General features: G+C 40.0%; 4 protein-coding genes across 5 annotated transcripts; 3 read left to right on the top strand and 1 right to left on the bottom strand.

Annotated features, from left to right (window-relative positions):
- Positions 1-1,531: 1,531 nt before the first annotated feature.
- rplp2b (ribosomal protein, large P2b) lies at positions 1,532-4,376 on the top strand. 2 transcript variants are annotated; one of them, XM_084935889.1, is made up of 5 exons: positions 1,532-1,606; positions 2,426-2,549; positions 2,669-2,717; positions 3,759-3,854; positions 4,267-4,376. In XM_084935889.1, the coding sequence occupies exons 2-5, from the start codon at positions 2,427-2,429 to the stop codon at positions 4,341-4,343; spliced, it is 345 nt and encodes a 114-aa protein (XP_084792015.1). In that variant the 5' UTR covers positions 1,532-1,606; position 2,426; the 3' UTR covers positions 4,344-4,376. The 2 variants fall into 2 exon arrangements, with proteins under 2 accessions (XP_084792015.1, XP_084792023.1); XM_084935897.1 differs by having other exon boundaries at positions 1,546-1,606; positions 2,409-2,549.
- A 2,996-nt stretch (positions 4,377-7,372) lies between these two features.
- On the top strand, positions 7,373-10,263 carry fth1a (ferritin, heavy polypeptide 1a). Its single transcript, XM_084935925.1, has 5 exons — positions 7,373-7,674; positions 8,334-8,439; positions 9,000-9,146; positions 9,430-9,555; positions 9,839-10,263. The coding sequence occupies exons 2-5, from the start codon at positions 8,338-8,340 to the stop codon at positions 9,995-9,997; spliced, it is 534 nt and encodes a 177-aa protein (XP_084792051.1). The 5' UTR covers positions 7,373-7,674; positions 8,334-8,337; the 3' UTR covers positions 9,998-10,263.
- Positions 10,264-12,232: 1,969 nt separating this feature from the next.
- mcee (methylmalonyl CoA epimerase) lies at positions 12,233-15,851 on the bottom strand. The gene is made up of 3 exons (XM_084935938.1): positions 15,744-15,851; positions 13,663-14,003; positions 12,233-12,673 (listed from the first exon to the last, which is right to left on the bottom strand). Exons 1-3 carry the CDS (start codon positions 15,769-15,771, stop codon positions 12,521-12,523), a joined length of 522 nt encoding a protein of 173 aa, XP_084792064.1. The 5' UTR covers positions 15,772-15,851; the 3' UTR covers positions 12,233-12,520.
- Positions 15,814-25,037, top strand: mphosph10 (M-phase phosphoprotein 10 (U3 small nucleolar ribonucleoprotein)). The gene is made up of 11 exons (XM_084935912.1): positions 15,814-15,950; positions 17,702-18,374; positions 18,468-18,640; positions 18,724-18,889; positions 20,000-20,141; positions 20,271-20,338; positions 20,429-20,566; positions 20,665-20,775; positions 20,999-21,106; positions 21,186-21,416; positions 24,765-25,037. The coding sequence occupies exons 1-11, from the start codon at positions 15,865-15,867 to the stop codon at positions 24,912-24,914; spliced, it is 2,046 nt and encodes a 681-aa protein (XP_084792038.1). The 5' UTR covers positions 15,814-15,864; the 3' UTR covers positions 24,915-25,037.
- The last annotated feature ends 521 nt before the right edge of the window (positions 25,038-25,558 follow it).

Genomic DNA, 25,558 nt, shown 5'->3' on the forward strand with positions numbered 1-25,558 from the left:
CCCACCCATCTTGAAAGATCACAAGATTAAAATAATACATCTACATAAATGTCTTTACTGCTTTTCTTCTTGTTTAGTTCCTCACTCTCTAACAGGGTTATGATTAGGCTTTACAAACGTCTCTAATACTGTATTATTAGTTAATTTGCAATTGATTACTATTATGCATTATATTAGGCACTATGTTAACAAAAAACAGCTGTGTTTTGCGACATTGATTTGTCCATATTATAACCCTGGCTCACTGGAAGTTAGTTCCAAAGAAACTCGGCCCACAACTTGTAAACTTTTACATTTATTCACAGTTGGTCAAGTTTCATAAATAATTTATAATCAAAGAAAAATGTCCACAGGATGTCCAGTGTAGGCCTCCAAGTGTCCACAGCCAATCCACTCACATACTCAGTACAGGAGCCTCTCAGGGTTGCGGCTGGAGCCCTTCTCTTTACTCTACATACCCTGTATGCATATGACTGCACACCACGTTGTAACACAAAACCCATCACTGAGTCCACAGACAATGCCATGGCATTGTCTGTGGACTCAGTGGAGGTCCACAGACAGTGGAGGAGGTGACTCTGCCTGCAGTGGTTCAGAAGCTGACAGGCTGATGTGCTAAAAACAAGTTGGTTCTAAATACCAACAGGACCAGAGAGCTGATAATTGATTTCAGGAGAAGTCAGAATGGCCACTTACCACTGAACATACAGTGCTGTTCTCAGGAAACAGTCTGTGTTATGCTTTTTTAATGAGGCAGTGTGTGTTGTGTGTCCATGTGAGGTCCCTGAAACCGGAGACTCTCTCAAGCTCCCTTATGTATACAGTGCTGTGAAAAAGTATTTGGCCTCTTTGTGATTTCTGTCTTTTTTTCATATTTGTTCACAACACTGTATATGGAAAAGGGTTGGAGAGAGTGTCAAGTTTCAGGGGCCTCACACAGACACACAACACACACTGCCTTGTCACAAAAAGTACAACATAGACTGTTTCCCGAGAACTCCTGAGAACTTAATTTTCAAGGAAGTGTACAGTGTCACTTTTTTTTTTTTTTTTTACACAGCGACATTAAAGTAACCTTGATTCTTGTAAAAGTGACATTTCATCCAGCGCTTCATATCAATAAAGCATGTAGTTACAAGCTCCAAATCTTTTATACAGGATATGAGTACATCAGAGGGACAGCTTAGTTTGAACGGTTTGAAAGCAAAGTTAGAGAGACAAAGGATGTTGAATATGGAGATGCCAGAGTAAGAGCACAAAACTGATTCATAGAGTGAGAGATGGAGGACATGGAGAGGATTGGTATACCAGAGGAGGATGCAAGACATAAGGTAAAATTAAGGCAGATATTCAATCCACGGTGGCAACTCCTAGGGGGTACAAGAAGAAGAAGAAGAATGTATTTTTTGTGTAATATTTCGCGTTAGGTAAAGTTTTTACACCGAGGTTGCAAACACACTCCTGAGCAGCAGGCCTCGCCTCGGTTCCTGCTTACTTTTAATGCTCTTACGAAGAAGAAAGGCTACTTTGCTTTTTTCCGGTGACGTAACTTCCTTTCTGTCCGTGCTAACCTCAGAGTGAACACGCGCTCTCCTATCTAGCTCAAGTAAGTTTGGTTTTAAAACGTAAATAATGTATTAAACACTGAGAAAATAACTGAGCCACCCAGATAAGCATGTAGACTTTCAGCCCAGGCATTTTAAGAATATTAAAGAGCGTTTAGCCGACATTAATTCCTTTCTTTGGCTCCCGGAGCTTACGCTAGCTTGGCTAATGGTAGCGGAGAGCCGCATGGGTGTTAAAATTATGCTGTGTTTTCCCACATTGTCGCATTTTTGAGGATTTATAGAGGTAGAGAAAACAGTATTTTAGTAGAAGCATATTCAATATTCGAAAATATGTAGTTTTTAGATGAGTGGACGATGGGTATCGGCTGTAAAGTAAAGCAGCGAACTTCTGTTTTACTGAAAATCGCCGTAATAACTCAGAAATGCGTTGGGATCACAGTCCTGTAACTGTCTAAACCCAGGAAAAAACGGACCCCTGAAGGTGTCGACCCTACGTCTTTTGATGTTTTTTGTTTGTTTTTGTTTTTTTGTTAAATGATGCACTAACAGGGACAACATTTAATATTCCCCTGCTGTGACGAAGCTATATATTTCTTATAAACTGTAACATTTTCACATAAAAATCAGAGATTGAGCTTTTGAGGCATACCATGACTTTCTCCAGGCTTTGATTTTTATATAAAAAATTAGCATATGCTGATAATGAAGAAAAATTAACATGTTTGTATGAGTTGTTGTGTTTCCACTTTTGTTAATGCAAAAACAGATTGTCTGAACTTTAGACATAACTCATTTTCCCATGCCCATAAAAACGTCCTGCATGGTTACTAATGTTTCCAGTAAACTTGGTGTTTCAGGATGCGTTACGTTGCTGCTTACCTGCTGGCTGCCCTCGGTGGCAATGAAAACCCTGATGCCAAGGACATCAAGAAGATCCTGGAGAGCGTTGGCATTGAAACCGATGACACACGCCTCGACAAGGTACACAGCCACCTGCTCCTCTTTGTGTTTTATTACTGTTGTGGCTTCAGTTTTTCCCGGCAGCTGGTTCCTACCTTTAGGTTGTGTTTATAATTTCGTCTATCTTTCTCTCTCAACAGGTTATCAGTGAGCTGAAGGGCAAGAACGTGAATGACGTTATTACCACAGGTGAGTTTCCCACAGTTTCATTTATGTGTGTGTGAGACCATGATTAATTTTGGTTTACAATTTTGTTTGGCTGAAATGTTGTTAGGTCTGAAAGTTTAGAATTAAATGGCTTCAGGCAGTATTTTAATACTGACATGGACTCCCTGCAGGGGTCTGAACTAGTTTATGATGTTGGATACTGTGACTAGTGATAAACTCCTTTGACGCACAGGGAAAACAGATTTAAGGGTAAAAAAAAAAAAAGAGTTATTAAAAATATGAGTGAACTAAGCTCTCAATGCTGGATTCCTCCGTAATGGAGGATGGCGCACTGTGTATGGACCACAGTTATACTGGAGAATTTGTTCATTGAAAATGGTTCATAAGGGTATTGTGTATAGACAAATTACTTATTGTATGTACAAATTATACTTCTTAGTTAATTTTTATTAGTCATCTTACACACTCAGTGCAATAGGAGTAAAAAACAGAAACCCAGTATCAAGTTTAAAAGACTAAAAAAAGAACTCATTACTAAACTACTACTAAAAAAGATACAGCTAAGAACAACGGAATGAAATATAAACGTCATAATGTAGAGTACTGCAGATGGGCAGAAAAGTGGCACAGTATTAAAGGTTAATATCAGTGCTACTGGTGCATGCAGCAAGTGATACTTGTAATGCAAAAACAGTCCTAAAATACAGTTGGGATCATGTGAGTGCAAGTTGCAAAACATCAATATTTCATTTTCTTATTTGGGTCTTCGTGATAGCTGATCTTGCACCCTATATGTGGGCTGAAATAAATATTTGAGTGTGTCATTTGCTGTGATAATGTCAAGAGTTTTCTTGCCATAGTTTCTATAAACCCGCAGGGCATGATATCCCATTGGACAAAGTGAATCGATTTGAATATAAGATAAGAAAAAAGTTGTATTTAATCAGATGTGTAAAGTCAGACCACATGTAACGGACCGTTTCTGACCTCTGTCTTGTTTCTGACTGCTGAGTGTCGATGTTATCACTTGTGCTTCATGTCTGCCAACTCGTGTCTCCTCAGGTTACGGTAAGCTGGCCAGCATGCCAGCAGGTGGTGCCGTAGCCGTTGCCAGCTCTGCAGCTGCTGGCTCGGGCGGAGCCGCAGCTCCTGCTGCAGGTGAGCATTGCAGCTTAGCACCTTGTTTGGCACCATCAATCATATTTGCCACTTTGTGATTTTGCCTTCACCTTGTATGTTTGTACGACTACATGGAGCCAAATAATGATCTGTTGACATGATGCATCTACACAAGTTAATCCGCACTATACTGGGCAAATACAGTGCAGGCATTTTAATTTATTGTACGGTTTTAAGTTGAATGGTTTTTAGAAAAGAGGCTTTTTTTGTTTTCATATTAATACAGCAGCATGTAAGAAACGCTCAACAAAAACTGGGAAATTCCAAAATAAAAATCGGTTGCATTTAAATATATTTTAAAACAACCGTTATATTAGGCAACCACGTGAGCAGGTTGCTGTGTCATGGTGATGACAGCAGGAAGTGATGTCAAGTGCTTTTTGTTTTTCAGCTGAGGAGAAGAAAGAGGAGAAGAAGGAAGAGTCTGAGGAGTCCGATGACGACATGGGATTCGGCCTTTTCGATTAAACTCCTTGAACTCAATAAAGTTTTTACAAAATCCCTCTTATGCAGCTTTTCTCTTTACTTTAAAACTTGTGTGTGGGGGGGTTTGTGTAATTTGACCTGATCGGGCCTATTCTTTGTTAGAGTACGTGATCTTATTCAGTTTAATGGAGAAAAAAAACCTGTAAAGGCTCTGGCTGATGAAATTGAGCCCAGTGCTCAGTAGATGGCGCTGTGGAGCCTTTGAGCGCTAAAGCAGACGACACCAGATCCTTCATTTTTGGGCTTTTGTTCAGCGGTTTGAGTTATCCACGAGCTTAGACGCAGATATCCACACTTGACACCTGTGAGGCTAACACTTAAATTATTAACAGCTAGGGACAAAGTGTCACGTGACGGCGAACTGCTGCCGGCACGGCTGAAGCTGCACGTAGTCCTCTGTGCGTCAGCAGCAGTGAGCCTCCGAGGGGAAAAAGCAAAGTTGCAAAACAGAAGTATTAGTTTTGAGGAAAAGAAAGGATGCTGCTGCTTCAATTGCATAGCGTAAAGGTAAATAAGACAGTTGTGTAAAGGATAAACGCTTCGCCGATAGAGTGTCGGCAGCCTGTCGCTATGACAACTTTACACATTAGTAAATATCATCTTGTTTTATAAAATACATATTTAACAAGTAAGAGAAGACTGTTTTGCAGTGCTTGATGTGATTAAAACGTAAAACTACATGTATGTAAAATTCGAACATTGGTCTAGAAATGATACTTTTATGGTTAATTCATTAGATTTTAGCAGGGAACAAACGGTTTTACAAAACGGCTCAGGTGTAATAAGTAACGTGTTGGAAGCAATAATAAAATTAAAACAAACACTCTCCTGAAAGCATATATTATCAGCGTGTAAAGGTCAACACCCAGAATGTAAATTATTCACCACAGTATAAACCGCGCAGGCGTCCAGTATCAAGAGCAATTTTCTCTCATTATATGGGACCAAACATCACATGTTGTTTTTATTGACTGGGAGTTATACTGAATGCCTCTTCCAAGTATCTAGGGTGACAAGGTGTCCTGCTTCACGTGGAGCTTAACAGCATTTTTATACCTTGAACCCTTGCCCCACATATTAGGACATTGCCCTATATTTGCTCTTGTTTAAAAGAGACAGTCAGATAGATAGCTCCCTAGAAAGATTTGGCTCAAATATGGATTCGTTCCTACTGAAAACTAAAGATCAAATGCTGAAATATTTGCTTCCTTGTAAAAAGCTTTAAATTTTTAATTTAAAAACAGTTACAGCACATTTGTTCTTTTTTATGACAACCTCCAAACTTTAGAAATGGGTTCCAAGCAAACATACACTCAGTGGACAATTTGTTGGGTGCACCTGTTCAACAGCTTGATAATGTAAATACCTAAAATCAGCCAATCACACCGCAGTGGCTCAGTGCAAGTAGGTTTTTAAGGATGGTCACAATGACTTGCTAGTTCAAACCAGTTCAAACCAAGCTAGCATCACAATGGGGGAAGAAAGGTGATTCAAGTGACTCTGAACGTGGTTGCTGGTGTCAGATGGGCTGGTCTGAGTGTTTCAGAAACTGCTGATCTATTGGGATTTTCCCACACAAACATTTCTAGGGTTTACGGAGTATGAAAAAGAGAAATTATGCAGTTTCTCTGGATGAAAAGCCTTGTTGATGTCAGAGGAGAATTGCCAGACTTGCTTCAAACTCTGGAAAACAACAGTTACCGAAATAACCACTCATTACAACAAAGGTGTGCAGAAGAGCATAACTGGATACACAAAACCTGAAGCAGATACGCAGCAGAAGACCACACTGTGTGCTACTCTTGTCTGCAAAGAACGGGAAACGGAGGCTACAATTCACGCAAACTCACCAAAATTGTACAACAAAAGACTGGATAAATGTTGATCTCATGAGTCTAAATTTCTGCTCCCACATTCAGAATCCTGATCAGAATTTGGTGTAAACAAGATGAAAATCCTGATCCATACTGTCTTGGATCAGTGGTTCAGACTAGCGGTAGTGGTGAAAAGATGTGGGGATATTTTTTCACCATGCTTTGAGCCCCTTAGCATCAACTGGGCATTATTTAAACACCACAGCCCACCTGAGTACTGTTATTGACCATGTCCATCCATTTATGACTACAATGCACTTATTTTGGATAGCTACTTCCAGCAGAATAATGTGCCATGTCACAAAGCTTGAATCATCTCAAACTGTTTTTTTGAACATGGCAATAAGTTCACTACACAAATGATCTCCATGGACACCAGATCTCAATCCAGTAGAGCACCTTTGGGGTGTGGTGGGTCAGGAAATGTACATCATGGAGCGAGTGTGTGATGCTGTCACATCAATATGAACCAAAATCTCTGAGGAGTGTTTATAGCACCTTGTTAAATCTAGGCGATGAAGAGTTAAGCTGGTCCACTTGTACTAGAAATTGTGAGTGTACTCTAGATCCCAGTTTGTGGGGTTTTTGTGAGGAAAACTACACACAATGCTCCAACAAATACAGTACTTAGTATGTGCAAGTAGTGTTTATTTTTTTTCTCTCATTAAAAACAATAAGGGAAGAAACAAACAAAAACAACCCTAGGGAGAGCTGGTTGCCGCTTTGGGAAACCTTGCCTTGGTAATGACACAACAAGCCTACGCTATGGATTTTTACCAAGGCAACTCCTGTGCAGGGTGTCATAATGAACTTGTTAGTCATGTTCTGGTAAGTGATCATGAGACTGTTTCTTAACCTCCAATTTTCTGGAATGTTTTAATGACATAGTAAAAAAAAAAAAAAAATAGATGAATCATTCCACGTGATCAAAGGTGAGTCAGCAGATCTTGTTACAAACCACAAACAGGACCAAAGACGTATGAACTAGTTAGTATTATCACTTCTAAGTTGACTTTGTTCACATGTGAATGAAAATGATGAAAAGGATGTTTTGAAATGAAACTAATTAAAGTCAAATAGGCTCACTAACACTGGGGTACGTTCTCTGATGTTCTGCCTCTTGGCCCCTCCCACCTCCCCGCCAGGTGACGTCACTAAGTGCTAATCTACAGGCGCCTGAGTCGAAACATTCAGTCGTGTCTCTCGTTATCGGACAGTGAAGGTTACCTGCTTCAACAGTGCTTGAACGGCAACCTTTCAACTGTCTTTATACAGCACAGCACGGGACCAGTCGCTCCGATACATCGAGTGAATTTAAACTTGAAACATTAGCTAGCTTAGTCAGCCTTGAAAACCACCTAGCTCGGAAGCTAACTCTTTGTTTTGCTAACAACGCACTGCTTCGACCTCCTCTCAACAAGACCTGCCACTGAAATTTGGTAAGGAAACGTTCCCTATGTTTTCTTTTCTTATCGTTATGTTTGATTATAGATTCCAGGCTGACATTGGCTTTGTAGTTTGATAATACTGGTTCGATTTATCAGCTTCAGGTCGCAGTCGGTGTGGGCCTGTGCGCATTTGGCTGCCCAAGCTTTGCTCAGTGTTTTCAGCGCCATGTGTGGCTTCCTTCAAACACATCGTACTAAATAAATATTTACTTTATTTAAACAAGTCGAGCTTTAACCAGATTCATACTTTGCGTTGTGACTTATGTAATTGTTAAGGCCTGTTTTAATGGTAAAGAGTGCAAAGTTTAGCAGATGTTTTCATGAAACTTTTTTTTTTCCTGATTTTTGCCTTACATGGCCTAGCCCAGTGATACAGTTTGATCAACGAATCGCGTTCGTCAAACATCAAAAATACTGAGCAACACAATCAGTATTACGCAGCTGTTATGAGGTGTGACACTTATAATAAGTCGAGCTATTGTCTGAGGTTCGTGGGCCAAACCCTAAAAATGTATTTAAACACAGTAAAAGGAGCCTAATTAAAAAAAAAAAAAAAAATTAATCAGAACCTTTTCACTGCTCTTGAACTCGTCCTACTCTAATCACATTTGCAAATAGTTACTGATATAATTGTGATTTTTATGTTTCAGAACCATGAGTTCCCAGGTCAGACAGAACTTCCACCAGGACTGCGAGGCTGCAGTGAACAGGCAGATCAACCTGGAGCTGTATGCCTCCTACGTCTACTTGTCTATGGTAAGAGCAATCCATGGTGCAGTCAGATTAAAAAGGGTTATTGAAGGACAGCTCAGTGGAAAGTACCAGTCTGTAACATCTGGTGACATTCGGGTAATAGTGGTCAGAGAAAAGGGAAGTGTGAGTAGATTTTATTTATAATCAAGAATTGATTTTAATTCCTTTTAACTAGGCTGCTATGTGGTATAAGTGCTGTGCTTGGTTTCAGTCCAGGTACAGCCATTGAGCTGAGAAAAAGGCAGGGGAAGTTGTTTCGGAGGTGTTGAAGCAGCCTAATGCCATTTAAAATGGATAAATAAATAACCCACTATCAGAGCAAGCTGCTTTTTAAACAGGATTAGTCAAATATAAGGGAGGTTTTTAAACTGAGGGGATATTAATGTTTAGGTATTGAATTTAAAAAAAAAAAAAAAGGTTGAAGTTCCTTTGAGTATGTATAAAGAACAGGCAGGCAACTATGGTTTCTGTCCTCTGTATGACAAGTCCTTTTTGTTTGTAATGGTTTTGGCAGGTAGATTTTAAAAACCTTACCTAAAGTTTACAAACTTTCTTCCTTACAGTCCTACTACTTTGATCGTGATGACCAGGCATTGCACAACTTTGCCAAGTTTTTCCATCATCAGTCGCATGAGGAGCGTGAGCACGCTGAGAAGCTAATGAAACTGCAGAACCAGAGGGGCGGCAGGATCTTCCTCCAAGACGTCAAGGTATGAGATTTGTGAAAACAAATGGACTGTAACATATGTTCTATCTTAAGCTTCACATAGGGAGGGTTTTATAAGGACAGAGAGATACCAAGGGCGTGGGCGTGCAGAGTCTCTTATCGCTTTCGGGCACGCAAACATGACCGCCAGAACTCGAGTGAAACATTAAACCGCAAATCTGCTTTACGTATTCAGGAAGCTTGTTTCCTAGGTCAGGTTGGTGAACGTTTCTTTCATTAATAAATGTCTCACTCGTTTTTGTTTTTTTATGATGCTTTAATTGCAGAAGCCAGACAGGGATGAGTGGGGCAGCGGTGTCGAGGCTCTTGAATGTGCCCTGCAGCTCGAGAAGAGCGTGAACCAGTCACTGCTGGATTTGCACAAACTCTGCTCTGAACACAATGACCCACATGTGAGTACTAAAATATGGTGTGTATGTTACACAGCAAAGTGCAGTGAGAAGGAACACCAAAATTAAATTGTGAACACACGTAAGGCATGCTGATTGGTTGTACACCTGCAAATCTGGAACTCTATTTTCTTTTTTGTGTAATATAAAAACATAGGTGACTCTGATGTGGCCTGTATGACATTTATTTTTAAAGTGTACGTATAATGCAGGAGATGTCTGGCCTTACTTGTTTTTTTTGTTTTTGTTTTGGTCTCGTCTTATTAAACGAAACTGTCTCTTTCAGATGTGCGACTTCATTGAGAATCACTACCTGGATGAGCAGGTGAAGTCCATCAAAGAGCTGGCTGACTGGGTGACCAATCTGCGCCGCATGGGCGCTCCCCAGAACGGCATGGCGGAGTACCTGTTTGACAAACACACTCTTGGCAAAGAGAGCAGCTAAATCTCTCACACCACATTTACTACAGCTTATGTGTATTTGTATCTTGCTTCAAAATGAAAAGCCATCTGCATGTTGCTGGTTAGACCTTTAAAGTTATTACTCATGTTATTATTAGAAGCCCCTGTGAGTGAGTTTGTGTTCAAACCTTCCCTATATCTTGCATGTCTCTCTACAATTAGAAACGCTCGTCATTGCTACATATTTGCTGTATTTTAAAGCCTGGAGGTGTTACTCAGACCAAATAAACCAACCCTCTGGATTCTGAACAGTTTTTTTTTTTTTTTTTTTTTTTTTTTTTTTTGTCTTTCATGTCTCTGAATGTTTCTGTGATGGTAAAAGTGCAAAAAACCTGCTCACACCAAACATCAATCTGTTTCAGTTCCTTCTCCAGAGAAAATAAACTGCAGCTGATTGCCTTCAGATAAAAATTCACATATGTTGGAGCTAAATGGCACAAATGTCAGGTCTGTTTTAAATTGTCAGCAACTGGTGGTTTAAAGTCTGGCAGCAATTCTTCTTGTTTTAGCATAAACAAGCAAAATGGTCAGTTTAGCTGAACGTAAACAGTTTTCGGAGAGCCTCAATTCTCCTAAAACGTACCCACCAGAAATCCCAAATAAGCACCTTGATGTTAGACTAATTGGCAGTTTTTCAAGTTTACGTTCTCAAGCTCCCTCAGTATTTTTTCCTCCTCAACAAAGTTTACGAAACTAATCTGGGGATTTCCAGCTTGAGCAAAGCTTGTACAGGAAATCAAGATGAAATGTCCGAGAGTCTATCTTCGTCATCAGCAGTTCCCTCTGTTTTGCAGTCGCGTACATGTTTTCTTCCAAGGATACAGACTGTGCCCTCTGGTTGGTATTAATTGTGACTCCCTCCAGTGGTGAGTTACAGCCAGCAAGACTAACAACAGCGCTGATGGCAAGAGTAAAGGTGTCAGCAAGCCGCCATAATGGAAAAAACTGCAAGTTACTAAATGCAGGATAATGTATGCCAAGGAAATGTGTTAATTAGCCTACATGAAATGAAAGTATTCGGGCTTCACCTAAAATAAACTTAAGATTTATTTTTTTATGGCTTGATTTGCATTTAAAAATATATTATCAACATTTAAATTATCAACATATTTTATTCAGACCTTGTTCAAAATTTAAAGGGATTAAACAGTAATCAATGCATCAGAGTAGTCCAATTTAAACCATGTCAGTCAAAATGCAAAAGTGAATTCATGTTAGTGAGAAAATCAAACTTACTCCCACCTGAAGCTATCCTACTTCATATGCACCCACTGTGCAATTTATCAGGGAAACCTGTTCAGCTGCTTCCTACTGTAAATCTTATCAGCCAATCACGTGGCAGCAACTTATGTAGACATGGTCAAGATGACCTGAGGTTCAAACTGAGCGTCAGTGACTTTGAACATAATATGGTTGTTGGTGTTATACGTGGTGGTCTGAGATTTTCAGGAGTTGATCTACTCAATATACTCTCAAGCTCTCTTTTCTTTAAAAGCATAATTGTCTTCATAGACGTTGACATTGATAGTCTGTGTTCTGTATTTATTTAGGTGCTAATTTTATCTTGGCGTTTTCCTCTCACATACTTTGTAAATGCACTTCTGTCTACTAGTGAAGTTAAGTAAAGTCTGGATATTTACATTACAACAAATCCTTTAACTATGAATGCTTTAGGAATTTTCTGTGGGTGAAAAAAGTCGTAATGCAAGAGTTCAAAGGAGAATGACCAGAGTGCTAAGGCTGCAATTCACAGGCTCACCAAAACTGGAAAAACACTGCCTTTCAATTTCTGCTTCAGTGTTCAGATGGTAGGGTCAGTATTAGTTGTTCAGACTGCTGGTTTTGTAACAGTGATGGAGAGATTTTATTGGGACACTTTGAGACTCTTTTTACCAATTGAGCATCTTTTAAACACCAGTGTGCCATCGTCTGATGGCTGCTTACAGCAGGATATCTTACATGTCGCGAAGCTCAAATTATCGCAAATTGTTTTCTTGAACATGACAGTGAGCTGACTGTACTCAAATGGCCTCCAGAGTCACCATCCAGATCTCAGTCCAATAGAGCACCTTTTGGATGTGGTGGAATGAGAGACTGACGTTGTGGATGAGCTGACAAAAAATGCTATCATGTCAATATGGACCAAATTCTGTGACGAATGATTCCAGCACCTTGTTGAATTCATGCTCTGAACCCAAAAGGAAGTCCAACCCAGTGCTGTATCTAAGAAAGCCACCATTTACTGTATGTCACAAATTAGCAGATATGGGAAATATCAAATTTCTATCACAAACACAAACACTTTAGGGGAAGCTGTTAGAACAACACACCGCATACTAATACATCACATGTTATGTACCACATAAAACTTTATTCCATACAAAGAAGAACTGTTTTTCCAAAAGCAGAAGTGCTATAAGGAACAATCCCCGTTATCTCTCTGATCATCAAACTGCCTGGAAAACACGTTAATGGCTCCTCTCAGTCAACAGCAGGATGTGATGCTTCACGCTTCTTCAAGCTCCACCAGCACACCGTCACAGTCTTTAGGATGGAGAAACATGACCGGTTTGCCGTGAGCACCTATCCGCGGCTCCGCCGAAAGCATTCTGATGTTCTTGGTTTTTAGGTCGGCTATCGCAGCACTAATGTCGTCTACCTGCAGTCATAGGGGGAACAAAACATTATTGTTCAATTCACTTGTTATCATTAGGGTTAAAAATGATCACAACTGAGTGTCAACTCTCATAACACTGCAAACTAACGCACAGGCCCCCCGTGCTGAGTCACATAATTTGGGACAAGCTGTTACTGGATTTATAGGACCAACAACAACACTGACATTTGTTGTCTGACATGAACACATAACACTAACAACAAACTCTACTACACTCACACAGGCCCTAGATAATTATTCCTAAATACTTTTTAGCTTCGATACACGTAGTAATTATGATTTCTGCAAAAGCTGAACTGCTTTTTTTAAAAGTTATTTTACGTTATGCAATTTAGAAAATTCATAATATTACATTAGGCCATTCTCATGGTCAGTGATGACAATTATTTTTCAATTTTTAGTGTTTGAAAATGTTAATTTTTAGATTAATTTGTTAGTTTCCGTCTTTTAAGTTATTACCTTATGATGGGTATTTGTAAATTCAGAGTAGATCTTAAAATAAAAACACAAGCAAAGATAATCGTGTGGCCATCCCAGGTCATATCATATGTATTTATATGTACCAAATAGCCATACTACTACACCGATTCACACAACAAATGCAACACAACAGTTTCTTATAAACACCACGTCACAGTCTGAAGGAAAGCATGTTTTCTTTGGGCCATTCTGACTCACAATCCTCATAAAACACGAGAGAAAGATTTTGCTGCAGCACATCCTCAGAGCAAAAGGAAAATGAATATGAACCAGAAGGCAAGGATTGGCGCATAAAACACTCGTGCAACTAATGCTTTATACCAGTACACTCATTCATTATATACACGTCACAGTAGACGTAGACAAGAGGAAGTACGAAAATGAACAAATTCTGAATTCAGTCTCGTGAACTTGGGGTCACGTGAACAGATAAATGAAGCAGAGTCATGCAAAAATGTAATAAAAGCTCTCCCCTGTCATTGCCGTCTCACCTCGATACAAATGTGATGCATTCCTCCTGACTTGTTTTTCTGCAAGAAGCCCGAGATGGGGCTCTTCTCTCTGAGAGGATGGAGCAGCTCCAGCTTGGTGTTGCCGAGCTCCACGAACACAGTGTAGACACCATGATCGGGCAGGGGCACCTTCTCACTCACCGTGGCCCCCAGCACGTCCCGATACAGCGCCGTGGCCTTCTCCATGTCGGGGACAGCGATGGCGATGTGGTTAAGCCTGCCCAGCTTCCACAGAGACGCGGGAACACCCTGATGGAGGGGCACCGTTGTTGAATGTGCCCTCCGGAGCGCGACGCGAGAGCATCTGGAAACACCTGCCGCTAAATATGAAATTAAAAAACAAAGAGATCAGCTGTGTTTGTTGTTTCTACTCGAGTAGCTTTGATGTATGCTGTATATTCTGGACCAAGTCCCGAGTTACATTAATGATGTTTAAAGCCTATGCTTCCTGCACTCCCAAATCTGTTCTTCTTTGTGTGACTGACTGTTGGTTTTAGATCATATAAATAATAAATAGACCAATCTTTAGTGTCTGGTGTTCTGTTTGATGCATGCTGACTTAATGTAAACATGAATAACACTAATTTGTGAAAGAAAGACTTTTCAAATTAAAATGATTAGGCTTCCCTTCCTCCTACGACCAATCGACAGGGCAATTCCTTAAAGACGACTTTTTAAAGTAAAGTGCTCATACTGAACATAAAACAATACCCTCATTTTGGCTTTTCTGCACCTTACCATTCATTCAACTCAATAAAGTGTTTCATACTTTCAAATGACTTTATTGAGTTATGTTGTAAAATAAACCTACCGTCTCCTTATGAAGACATAGTTTTTTACTGATGATACTTAGTTTTTTATTTTAAAGCTGAAGTGTCAGGAGTACATATCAATAATCTTTGTTTTATTACTATAAGAGCAATCTTTTGTTTCCCAGGCCATAATCTTGTTTTTGCCTTCATTGGAGGTCATCTTTGAATTCTTCTCCTAGTCTCAGACAAGGCTTAATCCCTGTCTGGGAAACCTGCTGTTTATGTACTGAACATATACATATAATTAGGTTATTAGGTCAACCCTGTGTTTCAGAGAGTAAATAACAGTACCCATATAATTTTACACACATCTCCTTACCATACAAAAATCTTGGAATAAAATGCTCCAGTGTGAAGTTACTTCATGGTATGGCTTTGGCTCAAGTTAGTAGTTAGGAAGTTAATAGGTACCTTGGCCAAGTATCTCTGTCTGTAAACGCGACAGCTTGAAGTGAATGATAAAACTTTGTAGCGGTGTAGCGTGGGGTCATGTTAACTTGGCTTACATCCACCAAGGTCAGCGTAATGATTTATTGGTCACAAATTCACAAAAAGCTTTGTAACTTGGAAACTATAATTCTTATGATTGTCCTGTGTATTGTAAACATGGAGAAAGCAGATTGTAAAGATTTCAAAATGTGTCACATTTGACCTCTGACCTCTCCTTCAAGGTCAATTGATTGATCAATTGATAGCCTGAATTGATTGAGAGGTGATAACAACGCTATATGGAGCTATTTTATTGGAAAACAAAAGTAAAAACTAGTTTGATCAAAGACTTTTTTCACCTGACATGCATTACTAAACATTTTAGGAACCACTGAAATGAATGCTACACATGTACTATATCCACATAAAAAAATGATACTCAAAATTATGTCAACTATATTCAAATGGGTTTCAACGCGGCAAATAACAAAAGCCTTTTTGCTGCACTACAAACTTCCTAAAGTATATTTGAAAAGAACAAAGAAAATAAATGAATATAGAGAAAATACAGTACTACTCCCTTAAAAGTAAATACTGTATACAGCGTGAGCTGCCTTGGCGGAGGTTTGCGCTTTTTGAGTGCTTCTGGTTCATGATGTAACGTAAACATTGTTTATGTTCGTCAACTTTGCGGGCTCGTTTGAGCTTCCGAAAAAAATTACAGCTCATTATAACGAAGCTTAGCATCATCGTTTATCGTTTGCAGAACAGTGAACTTAATAGCGAATTTTTCGTAGCTGAATAATTGTTGACACAGACCTGCAACCTTCAGCACGGCGGACGCCATGTTCGTTCCCCGGAACCAAGTGGCAGGTACAGAGCGGTTTCTCGGTGAGCCTGTTTACGTGCGACACAGACAGCCACACATGTGGGGACAATCATGGCTAGTGGAGATGTGTTCGGTGTTCTGGAAGAGTGTGTAAAGAAAATAAATGCCAACACAGCACAGCCAGAAAACTTCCTCAGGTAAGTGTTTGTTGTTTGCGTTGAGTAATTTTTTTAATCTTTTGAAGAAGCTGTTAAATATTTTTATAAATTCGCTCCAGCTAGCTGAAGCTAACTGTAGCGTTAGCACAGCATTAATACATTTACCTGACAACACGTTTATACGTCGAGGTTTTGGTAAGATATAAATGATTAGGCGAGTTTCTCCTTTTTGTTTCACGTAGAAACCTTTAGTCGCTTTATGTTCCTAAAATCAGCTGGCTCACGTCTGCATTTGGGGATTGCTGCACCTTTAAACAGATCTTCATGGTATGAGCGTATCCAACTGCAGTAACATTTATGCTCATAAAATAAAAGTTAGCTCATTACTGTAAGCTGTCTGTAGAGCTACGTAAAAAAAGAAAAGAAAAGAAAACAAAGATGATGTGCTTGTAATAACTGACGTGTTAGACACCAGATGTTTATTCATTGCATATCATGTTTGTCAATCCTGATTTAGACTCAGAAAGTCCACACCTGTTAGAAAATGTAAAACTTCAAATATCTTGAATGAAGTAAATATCTAGTATATGCATTTGTGCACACAAGTCTGTGTTGCCGTATTTCAAATGGGGGTTAAGACCCCTCACCTCACCAAACAGGAGAAAACTTATGAATAAAATGGTGGAGAAGCCCTACTGAATTTCCACAATCAGACAGGCAAGTTTTTCCCAACAGAACAGGACTGATTCCACAGGTTTGCCACAGACGGCACATCTCAAAGCCCAGTAGTCAAAAAAGGCCTGAGCTCTTGGTGCTGGAGCTGCTTAAGCAGTTTAACAAATAAGCACAATTCTGTTTGGGTGTGGGAGGCCTGGAGCACGCACGCACACACACACACACACACACACACACACACACACACACACACACAGAGAGAGAGAGAGATAGAGCACAGCTTTTTCTTGAGGAGCCCAAAAGTCGGCGTAATACAGGAAAATTGTTAATCAATCCCAAATTGTGGCATTTCATTGCTTTTTGGAGTGGCAACTGTAGTAATTTATGCCGAATGCTACTGCTGCAGTCATAAAAATATGATTTTCTGTATCAAATTTTCACTTCATTCTGAGCTACTAAAACAAGAGAAGAAAATTGCTGAAAAGTGGCGAAACGTGCACTTCTAGACTGTATGTTGTATAGTAGTGATCTTAGAGCCAGCCCAAAAACACAGGCCACATCATCCCATGGCAACTAAATCAATAATTTGAAGGATGAAACAGTCCCATGGGGCAAGTTGCTGCCCCAAGTGGAAGAGTTTAAGCATGAATGAGGGGAGGAGGAGACTGGCAGATGGATTGAAGCGGCATCAGCAGTGATGCGTATACTCTGTCGGTTTGTTGTGGTGAAGAGAGAGCTGAGCCTAAAAATGAAGCTTTTGGATTACCGATCGATTTACATTCCTGCCCTCACTTATGGTCACGAGCTCTGGGCAGTGACCGAAAGAACGAGGTCGCGGATGTGATTGCTCCCATCTGGATAAGCTGCAAGAGGTGGCCGTGGTGAGGGAAGTCTTCTCTGATTAGACTGCTGCCCCTGCGACTTGAACCCAGATAAGCGGTAGAAGATGTATGGATGAAACGTAGTGGTTTTGTTTTTGTACCAACACATTAATAAATAAACCACAGACTTTCATCCAATTCAGTTATTTAATAAAAACAACAACAACAAATCTTCCCCCCAATATCGCATCATAAGACATACCTGACTAATTCTGTGTCTTTTCATCTTTGCAGCCTTCAAGATGAAGTGGCAACAGACTTTACCTCCATCACTAAGACTCTGTATGACCTCCACAAAGCTCAGGAACCTGGACATTATACAGGAAGCCCGCTAGCTCAGCTGGTTGTGGAAAATTTTGATGAAGAACAGATTTGGCAGGAGCTAGAGCTGCAGAACAAAGCCGTACTGAAACACTTTAAAAACGCCATAGACGAGGCTTTAGCAGATGAGACGTTAACTGTGCTGGAGGAAGAGGAGCAGGAAGAGAGTGGTCAAGAAGAAGAAGGAGCATCAGCAGATGATGATGATGATCATGACGATGAAGAAGAAGAGGAGGAGGAACAAGAATTGGAACCACCGAGACGGACAAAGAAAATGGCTGTGGAGGAAGACGATAACACAGAAGATGACTCTGATTTGGATTTTGATGTGGACGTTCTGGAGAAAAAAGAGAAACAGAAGAAGGATACAGGAAGGAAGGCATCCAAAGCAAAAGTGGTGCCATCTGAGGTTGATGATAAGTTCTTTAAACTGTCAGAGATGGAGGCATTTCTGGATGATATGGACAAGCGCGAGGGCAAGGAGGATGAAGATGACGTAGACTATTTTCAGGATCTGCCCTCAGATGAGGATGATGATCTTGACCTAGAGCAAATCATTTCCACCAAAAAGCAAAAGAAAAACACTGTATGTATCTTATCACACATTTTCCACTCATTTTTTTTGCCTCTCAATAGTTCAAACTACAGCAAATATGTTGATTGTTGTTTATACCGACAGGTGAAGAGCTCCAGGAATCTCAAGTACAAGGACTTCTTTGACGCCGTGGACAGCGAACCAGCTAAAACAGACGACCCGTCAGATGGAGAGGATGACAGCGTGGATGAAAGCCAGGAGGAAGGTGAAGAAGTAATAGATGACGACTATGATGGCGAAGAGGAGGGTGATGATGAGTAAGTGCAATCAAAAATTATAAAACGTGTAGTTATGTGTGGGAGACGTCAATTTCACCATGTTCGCGTTTGCACTTTGGCAGGAAAGAGGAGAGGGGTCAGTCTAGGTCGTCTCATAAGAAAGTGACCTTTAATCTCTCGGATGATGAAGACAGCGAGGGAGAGGATGTGGAGGACATTTTGGGAGGAAAAGCCAAAGGCTCAGCCAAGTCTGAAGCAAAGTCATCATTTGAGAAACGGCAAGAAAAGGTAAATGAAATGCAACTGAAACGAGGTTTTAGATGTCACTGGTTTGATTAACATATCCAACACAGCAAGTTGGAGCAAGTTTTTTAATTTAATTCCAATTTATCCCTGTTTGACTTAAGAGGATGCAGCTGTAAGCCCTCCAGAATAATAAAAAACAAAATAAAGTGTTAAATCACAAGAGGACCGAGGGTGTGCTCACACTAAGTGTGGTTGTCTTGTACCGTGCTTGCTCTTTCATGCACTTAAAACTCTTAAAAGTGCTCTTGTAGAGCACAGTTCATGATTCTAGGATGCATGTGTCTTCTCACATGTGTTATAGATGTATTTAAAAGGCCCCATTAAACTTGCATTCTTTTGAATGGCCCCCAGGTGGCATAGTTGTGGTTGCAGAAAGACTTAAAATCCTATTCAAGTCTACAAGTAAATGAACCTCTGTAAACACTTTGCTGATTAATTTTGGTCGTTGTGTTTGTCAGAAAGGAGAATTATCCAGGTTATGCTCATTGGCTTGTGATTGACAGCTTATTAGGCGATTTACTTGTGGTTTCACAGTCAGATCCACCCCTCATCTCATCTGGTTTTAAAACACCGAGATGGCAAGGGTGAAAACTCTCCTTTCGAGGTATCAGGAGTTCAGAAACCAGTGAATGATGATGTTGTAGTTGCATCCATCTGTATCAGGCCTGAGTTGAACTAAACAGTGGCGAGCAGCGATCACACTTGACGAATGAACTAGAATTTGGGGGTTCAGGCACGATACTGATTGCTTTGTGTGAGTACACTCTTTAAATCTGCTGGAGTGCTAATACCACTTTTTGTTTGTTTGTTTATTTATTTGTTTTGAAATCATACATTTCAGATTCTTGCACTATAGGTGATCCTTTAGTGTAAATTTCCCAACGTATCACATTAGTGAACGGCGTCCTTCGCTCTCGTTGGTAGTTGCTTCAGAGTGGAGATTAGTTTAACTCCTTACCTGCCTCCTTCGATTTAATGTCTCACCTGTACCTGAAGGAGCACAGATCATGGGTACCCAACATTGACCCAACAGGGCTGATTTTTAGTTCACTGTTGGTGACTGTGCAATCCTGCATTTGCTGTAACCTGCAGATGTCCCAGAAGATTGAAGAGCTAGAGAAAGCAGCTTTAGCAGAGAAACCCTGGCAGCTGTCCGGAGAAGTAACTGCACAGACCCGTCCTGAAAATAGCATGCTGGAGGAAGACGTGGCGTTTGAGCAGACGTCCAGGACGGGTTAGTGACCACCCAGCACCTCCCAAACTCCCATTCTGTTTGCTGCAATGGCTATGCTTTAGTTTGAATAATTAATACCAGCCTTATTATGTCAAATCATAGAGTAAAATTTATCTTTTGTTTTTTCAGCCCCTGCAATCACAGAAGAAACTACACTACAGCTGGAAGACATCATCAAACAGAGAATTAAAGACCAAGTTAGTAACAGTAACCAGTATTTTTTTATTATTAATTTTTTATATTATTATAATGAATAACCTAGTTACTTATACTTGTGTTTCTGGAAGGCTTTCGATGACGTGGTTCGCAAAGAGAAGCCTAAGGAGGAGGTGTTTGAGTACAAGAAGAGGCTCACGTTGGACCATGAGAAGAGCAAGCAGAGTTTAGCAGAAATCTATGAGCAAGAATATCTCAAGCAGAATCAGGTTTGACTTTTTTTCTTGTTTTCATTAGAACTTTGACACATATGAAGCATTGCCTCAAATATTCATTGTATTGTTATTATTTTCTTTTGTAATTTCAGCAAAAAACGGAGGAGGAGGAGAACCCAGCCCATGTAGAAATTCAGAAGCTTATGGACACACTCTTCCTAAAGTTGGATGCTCTTTCCAACTTCCACTTCACACCTAAGCCGGTGAGTTTTTCCTGCTAGCAGTGACTAAAACTAGATAGTCTGCAGTTTCTCAGGTGCATGGTTCTTTAAAAACCTGTCCCAACGTGATTGTAGTCTTTAATTTAAGCTGTAATTATCGTTGGATAAACAGCTGATAAACTGAATGTATATTTACACAGTGCTGTACTGTGAAGGGTAAAAGGTTTCTGATTCATTTTGTATTCATGTTTGCTTTTGTCCATAGCCCGTTCCTGAGGTCAAAGTGGTGTCTAATTTGCCATCCATTACAATGGAGGAGGTGGCTCCTGTCAGCACTAGTGATGCTACGCTACTCGCACCAGAAGAAATCAAGGTTAGTCTTCAATCCATGTACAGATGTCCATTATTTTCATATGAGGATTTTGTCTAACAATCCTCTCCTCCAACCAAAGGAGAAGAACAAAGCGGGAGATTTGCTGGGAGCGACAGAGAAGACATCAACAGACAAGAAACGTGAGAGGCGCAACAAAAAGAAGGTTAAGCGACTGAAGATCAAAGAGAAGGAAAAGAAACAGAAACTTAAAGAGGCCAATAAAACCGAGGAGAACAAAAAGCCATCGAAGGCTCAAGTGACAGAAACCCTCAAGAAAGTCACAAAAGGAGGCAAAGCGTCGATACTCAAGGTGAGTGCCTGATCTCGCTTCACTCTGCTGCTCTCGGTAGGAAGTCGTCATCAACCTGCTCAGAGTTCTGTCAGATCATCGTTAGAAATTTGTTTGGAAGAAGAAGTTTGGAAGTGCTTTAAAGATGCACACAGGAGAAAGTAATCATTATTCATATGATACGACTAAGTCTAAATATCACTAAAAACCAATGTGATGCTTTTTTTTTTTTTTTAAACAAAGTATACAAAATGAAGTTGATTTAAAAAAAAAAAAACAATTACTTTTTAAAGCATGAATAATAATAATTTCATTACACTCACTGGCTACTTTATTAGGTACAGATTTCTAGTACCTAGTCTTTGTGGCACAAATTCAACGAAGTGCTGGAAACGTACAACATACAACAACAACAGATTTTGGTCCATATTGACATGACAGCGTGACACATTTTCTGCAGATTTGTTGGTTGTCAACACAAAGTTCTTTATTTGGAGAACATTTCTACAAGAAAGATAAGTTACTGTATTTTTTGGACCATAAGGCACATTAAGCGAAACCAAACAGTCTGATAAGTCAAACTTTACTCAACTCATTCTTCTTGCTTCCTCCACTTCCGTACCATTGATTCATTAATGTTGAATTCTCTTGCAGCTGCTCTATTCCCATGTTCTACTGCGTGACTGATAGAGTTTGAAATCCGTATCATAATCATGTCTCTTAACAGGTGCCATTTTGGGGTCCTTATAGGGTCCATATAGACACACAATACAGTAATATTATGTTTAAGTACGGTATGTATTACTGCTCCAGACTACGGTAGCCGTAATGCTCCACCAATCTTATCAAGCGGTGCGGCTTTGTAGCTTACCAAAGTCGTACTAAAGCATTTTAAAAGTTTTTGAGTGCCGTGTACCACATAAAATCAGTTTGCGGTCAGGAAGCACAACCAGAATTCATACATAAGGCACACTTTTGAGGAAATTAAAGGATTTTAAGTGTGCCTTATAGTAGGGCTGCTCGATTATGGCAAAAATGATAATCACGATTATTTGACGATATTTATTTAACAATAACAATGTATTGAATAATGACTTTAAAGTTCGTCAAAAAATAATATAAAATAGTGTGCAAATACTGATAACAGTGCAAATGTTTGCAATATAAAAAATAAATGAAAAATGTAAACATCTATGTTTAGTGAACTTTGCAGTGTTGCTCTGTGGTGCAGCTACGACACTGTAGCAAAGTTTACACACTATGTCTACTTGATCCACGTCTGACTCCGCGAACCCATAATGTTTCCACACCACTGAAGTTTTTTTTTACCTCTCTTTTCAACCAACGGCAGTCACTCTCCTCTCCAAATAACTTCTGCTTAGCTTTCCGAGCTTCCCTCGGGTCCTCTTAATCAGCGGTCCCCAACCCCCGGGCCTCGGACCGGTACCGGTCTGTGAGTCGTTTGGTACCGGGCCGCGAGAGTTGAGGCTCAGGTGTGAAATGTATAGTTTTCAGGGTTTTTATCGGTTTTCAGCGTTATTTTGTTATCGCTTTTATCGTTTACTTGGTTTTCCTGGGTCTTTTCACGTGTGTTATGAATAAATTTTCTTTTTTTCGGTACCGGTACTAGTTTTATTTTGTTGTATTTATCCGCGACACCTTAAAGGCCGGTCCATGAAAATATTGTCAGGCATAAACCGGTCCGTGGCACAAAAAAGGTTGGGGACCGCTGCTCTTAATTATTGTGACACGTGTTCGAAATGCAGAGAGGTGCGCTCGATTTGCCACACGGAGCAGCGCGAGAGTAAAGCACGAGGGAGGGGCTAATAATCGGCTCAGTCATTTTTAATGATCGTTGAAAGCCCAGATCGTAATCGTGATTAAAATTCGATTAATTGAGCAGCCCTACCTTATAGTCAGAAAAATACGGTACTGAAAAAGTTATTGTGCTTAAGGTGCCTCGCTGACATCATCTGAGAGGTTCTGCCCTTGACTACCTCAGATTGGTTTAGACCATGATTTGGGCATAATGTTGTCTGCTGTTGGCCACACAGAGACTTTCAGAGTTGTGGAGACTTTTTTTTTTTTTTTTTTTTTTTTAAACTCAAACGCCTGGTCGCACCGGTGCGACCTAGGATGTTTTTTTAGTCACACCATTGAGAAATTAGGTCACATTTGCGACCAAATTGGTCACACTCTAGAGCCCTGTTTCATGTTGTTTATAACCAGCCACGCAACCATCTGTGTGTTGCAGCAGAAATCAAGACTCATCAGACGAGACAACATTTTTACAATGTTCTGTGGTTCAATTTTCCTGAGCCTCTGAAAACTGCAGCCTCAGTTTCATGTCCGTACCGGAGCAGCACCCAGTGTGATCTTCTGCTGCTTCAAAGTTCAACGAGTTGTGCGTTCAGAGATGCTCTTCTGCATAACTTAAGCCCCTTTTTCCATTAGTATCTACATGGATCAACTTGCCACTGTTCGCCACGACTTGACTGGGATCGACTGGTTTTCCAATACAATCGAGTACCACCTAATGTGTGTGGTCATTGTCATAGCAACATGGCCAAGCGTCCCGTGATTTGTTTGAGACGTGAACCCTACAACAAAGGTGGATGTCGAGGCAAGAATATACCTGCTACTCGGTCTGTGGCTTTTCGTCAGACTCAGGAGGCACCGGCATTATTTGTAGCCATTTCCCTCCTAGCTGGGTTTAAAAAATGGCAGTTTTGATTTTCATGAATGAGATAATCTAATGACTCATGAAGTGACCCCCTGACAGGCCAATCGGTGGCATGTAGTCTGACGACGTCACACTTTAGTACCTGCTTGTATCACTGGTAAACTGTGGCGAACTCTTGCGAGTCGATCTGATAGGTACCAGTGGAAACTGGGCTTTAGTGGTAGCGAGCAGTTCTGAGTTACTGTTGCCTTCCTACCAGTTCGGTATCCTCTTACATCAATATGCCATTTTCACACATGGAACTACTGCTGACTGGATATTTTGATCTTATTCGGACCATTCTCTGTAACACTAGACATTGTTTGGGGAAAATCCCAGTAGATCAGCAGCTTCAGAATATTCTCAGAGTCAACGACTGTGTCACGTTCAAAGTCACCGGTGTTCCTCATTCTGATGCACAGTTTGAACTTCAGCAGGTTGTGCTCTATGGATTAACTCATGTTTTAACTATGTAGTGCCATCACAGACTGGGTAATCTATTTTTAGCAAACAATTAGTCAGCCTTTTCCACTTCTCAGACACACCACACATTTAAGGAAGGCTTTTGTTGTAAACATTACACAAATTCCTACTTGCTGCAGATGTTCCTGAGGTGACTTTACTAACCAAGTGTTCCTCTGTTTCAGGACGAGGGCAAGGACAAGGCTCTGCGGTCCTCTCAAGCGTTCTTCTCTCAGCTGCAGGACCAGGTCAAAAGTCAGATCAAAAGCGCAAAGGATCAGCCTTCAAAGAAGAAGAAAAACAAAGAGGTTTCTGTTAGCAAACTCAAGTTATAATAGCTGTGATGGTTTGTTAGGGATTAGCAATGATTTATTGTATATATTTTTATGAAAATGCAAAATAAATGTTATGTCTGAAATTCTTGTAACATTTTGATTAAAAATAATCAGGTTTACAGATGTGCTGGTGTTCTGTTTGATTTTTGCTCATTTCCCATATCCCTCTGTATGAATAGAGACCCCACCACATGGCTTTAGACGGTCCTCTGAATATTAAGCCATTTTCTAAGGGAGTCTTATCTCTTGACATTCTTATAAAATGTAAGCTAGTGATCCTCTGAATCATTCTGGGCAGACAACAACTGGGTATTGTGCTCACTCTGTAGTGTGGGAACTATGCAAATAATATAAAATAGCCTCTAAACCTTGAATAAAGTAGGTACTTCTCTCACTAATGCATATTAATTGATATCTTTTTGTAAAGACTGTATTTATAGATCAAAGACATGTAATTTCCCAGACTGGAAAAGATCAATTTCACAGTGAAAAGCAGCTCTTTATTTTTGTTTTTTTCAAAAGTGGAATTCTTATTTTGATCATTTTAATTATTAACCAATCATGTCTGTAGATTAGTCTGTGTATTTTTAACATGTTTGTAGTTGTTTCGGCTTCCCAGTTATTTATTTCATTTAAATCTATGG

Source organism: Perissodus microlepis, chromosome 1 (assembly GCF_051167445.1).
Source record: "Perissodus microlepis isolate ML-2025 ecotype Zambia chromosome 1, ASM5116744v1, whole genome shotgun sequence".
Classification (NCBI taxonomy): domain Eukaryota; kingdom Metazoa; phylum Chordata; class Actinopteri; order Cichliformes; family Cichlidae; genus Perissodus; species Perissodus microlepis.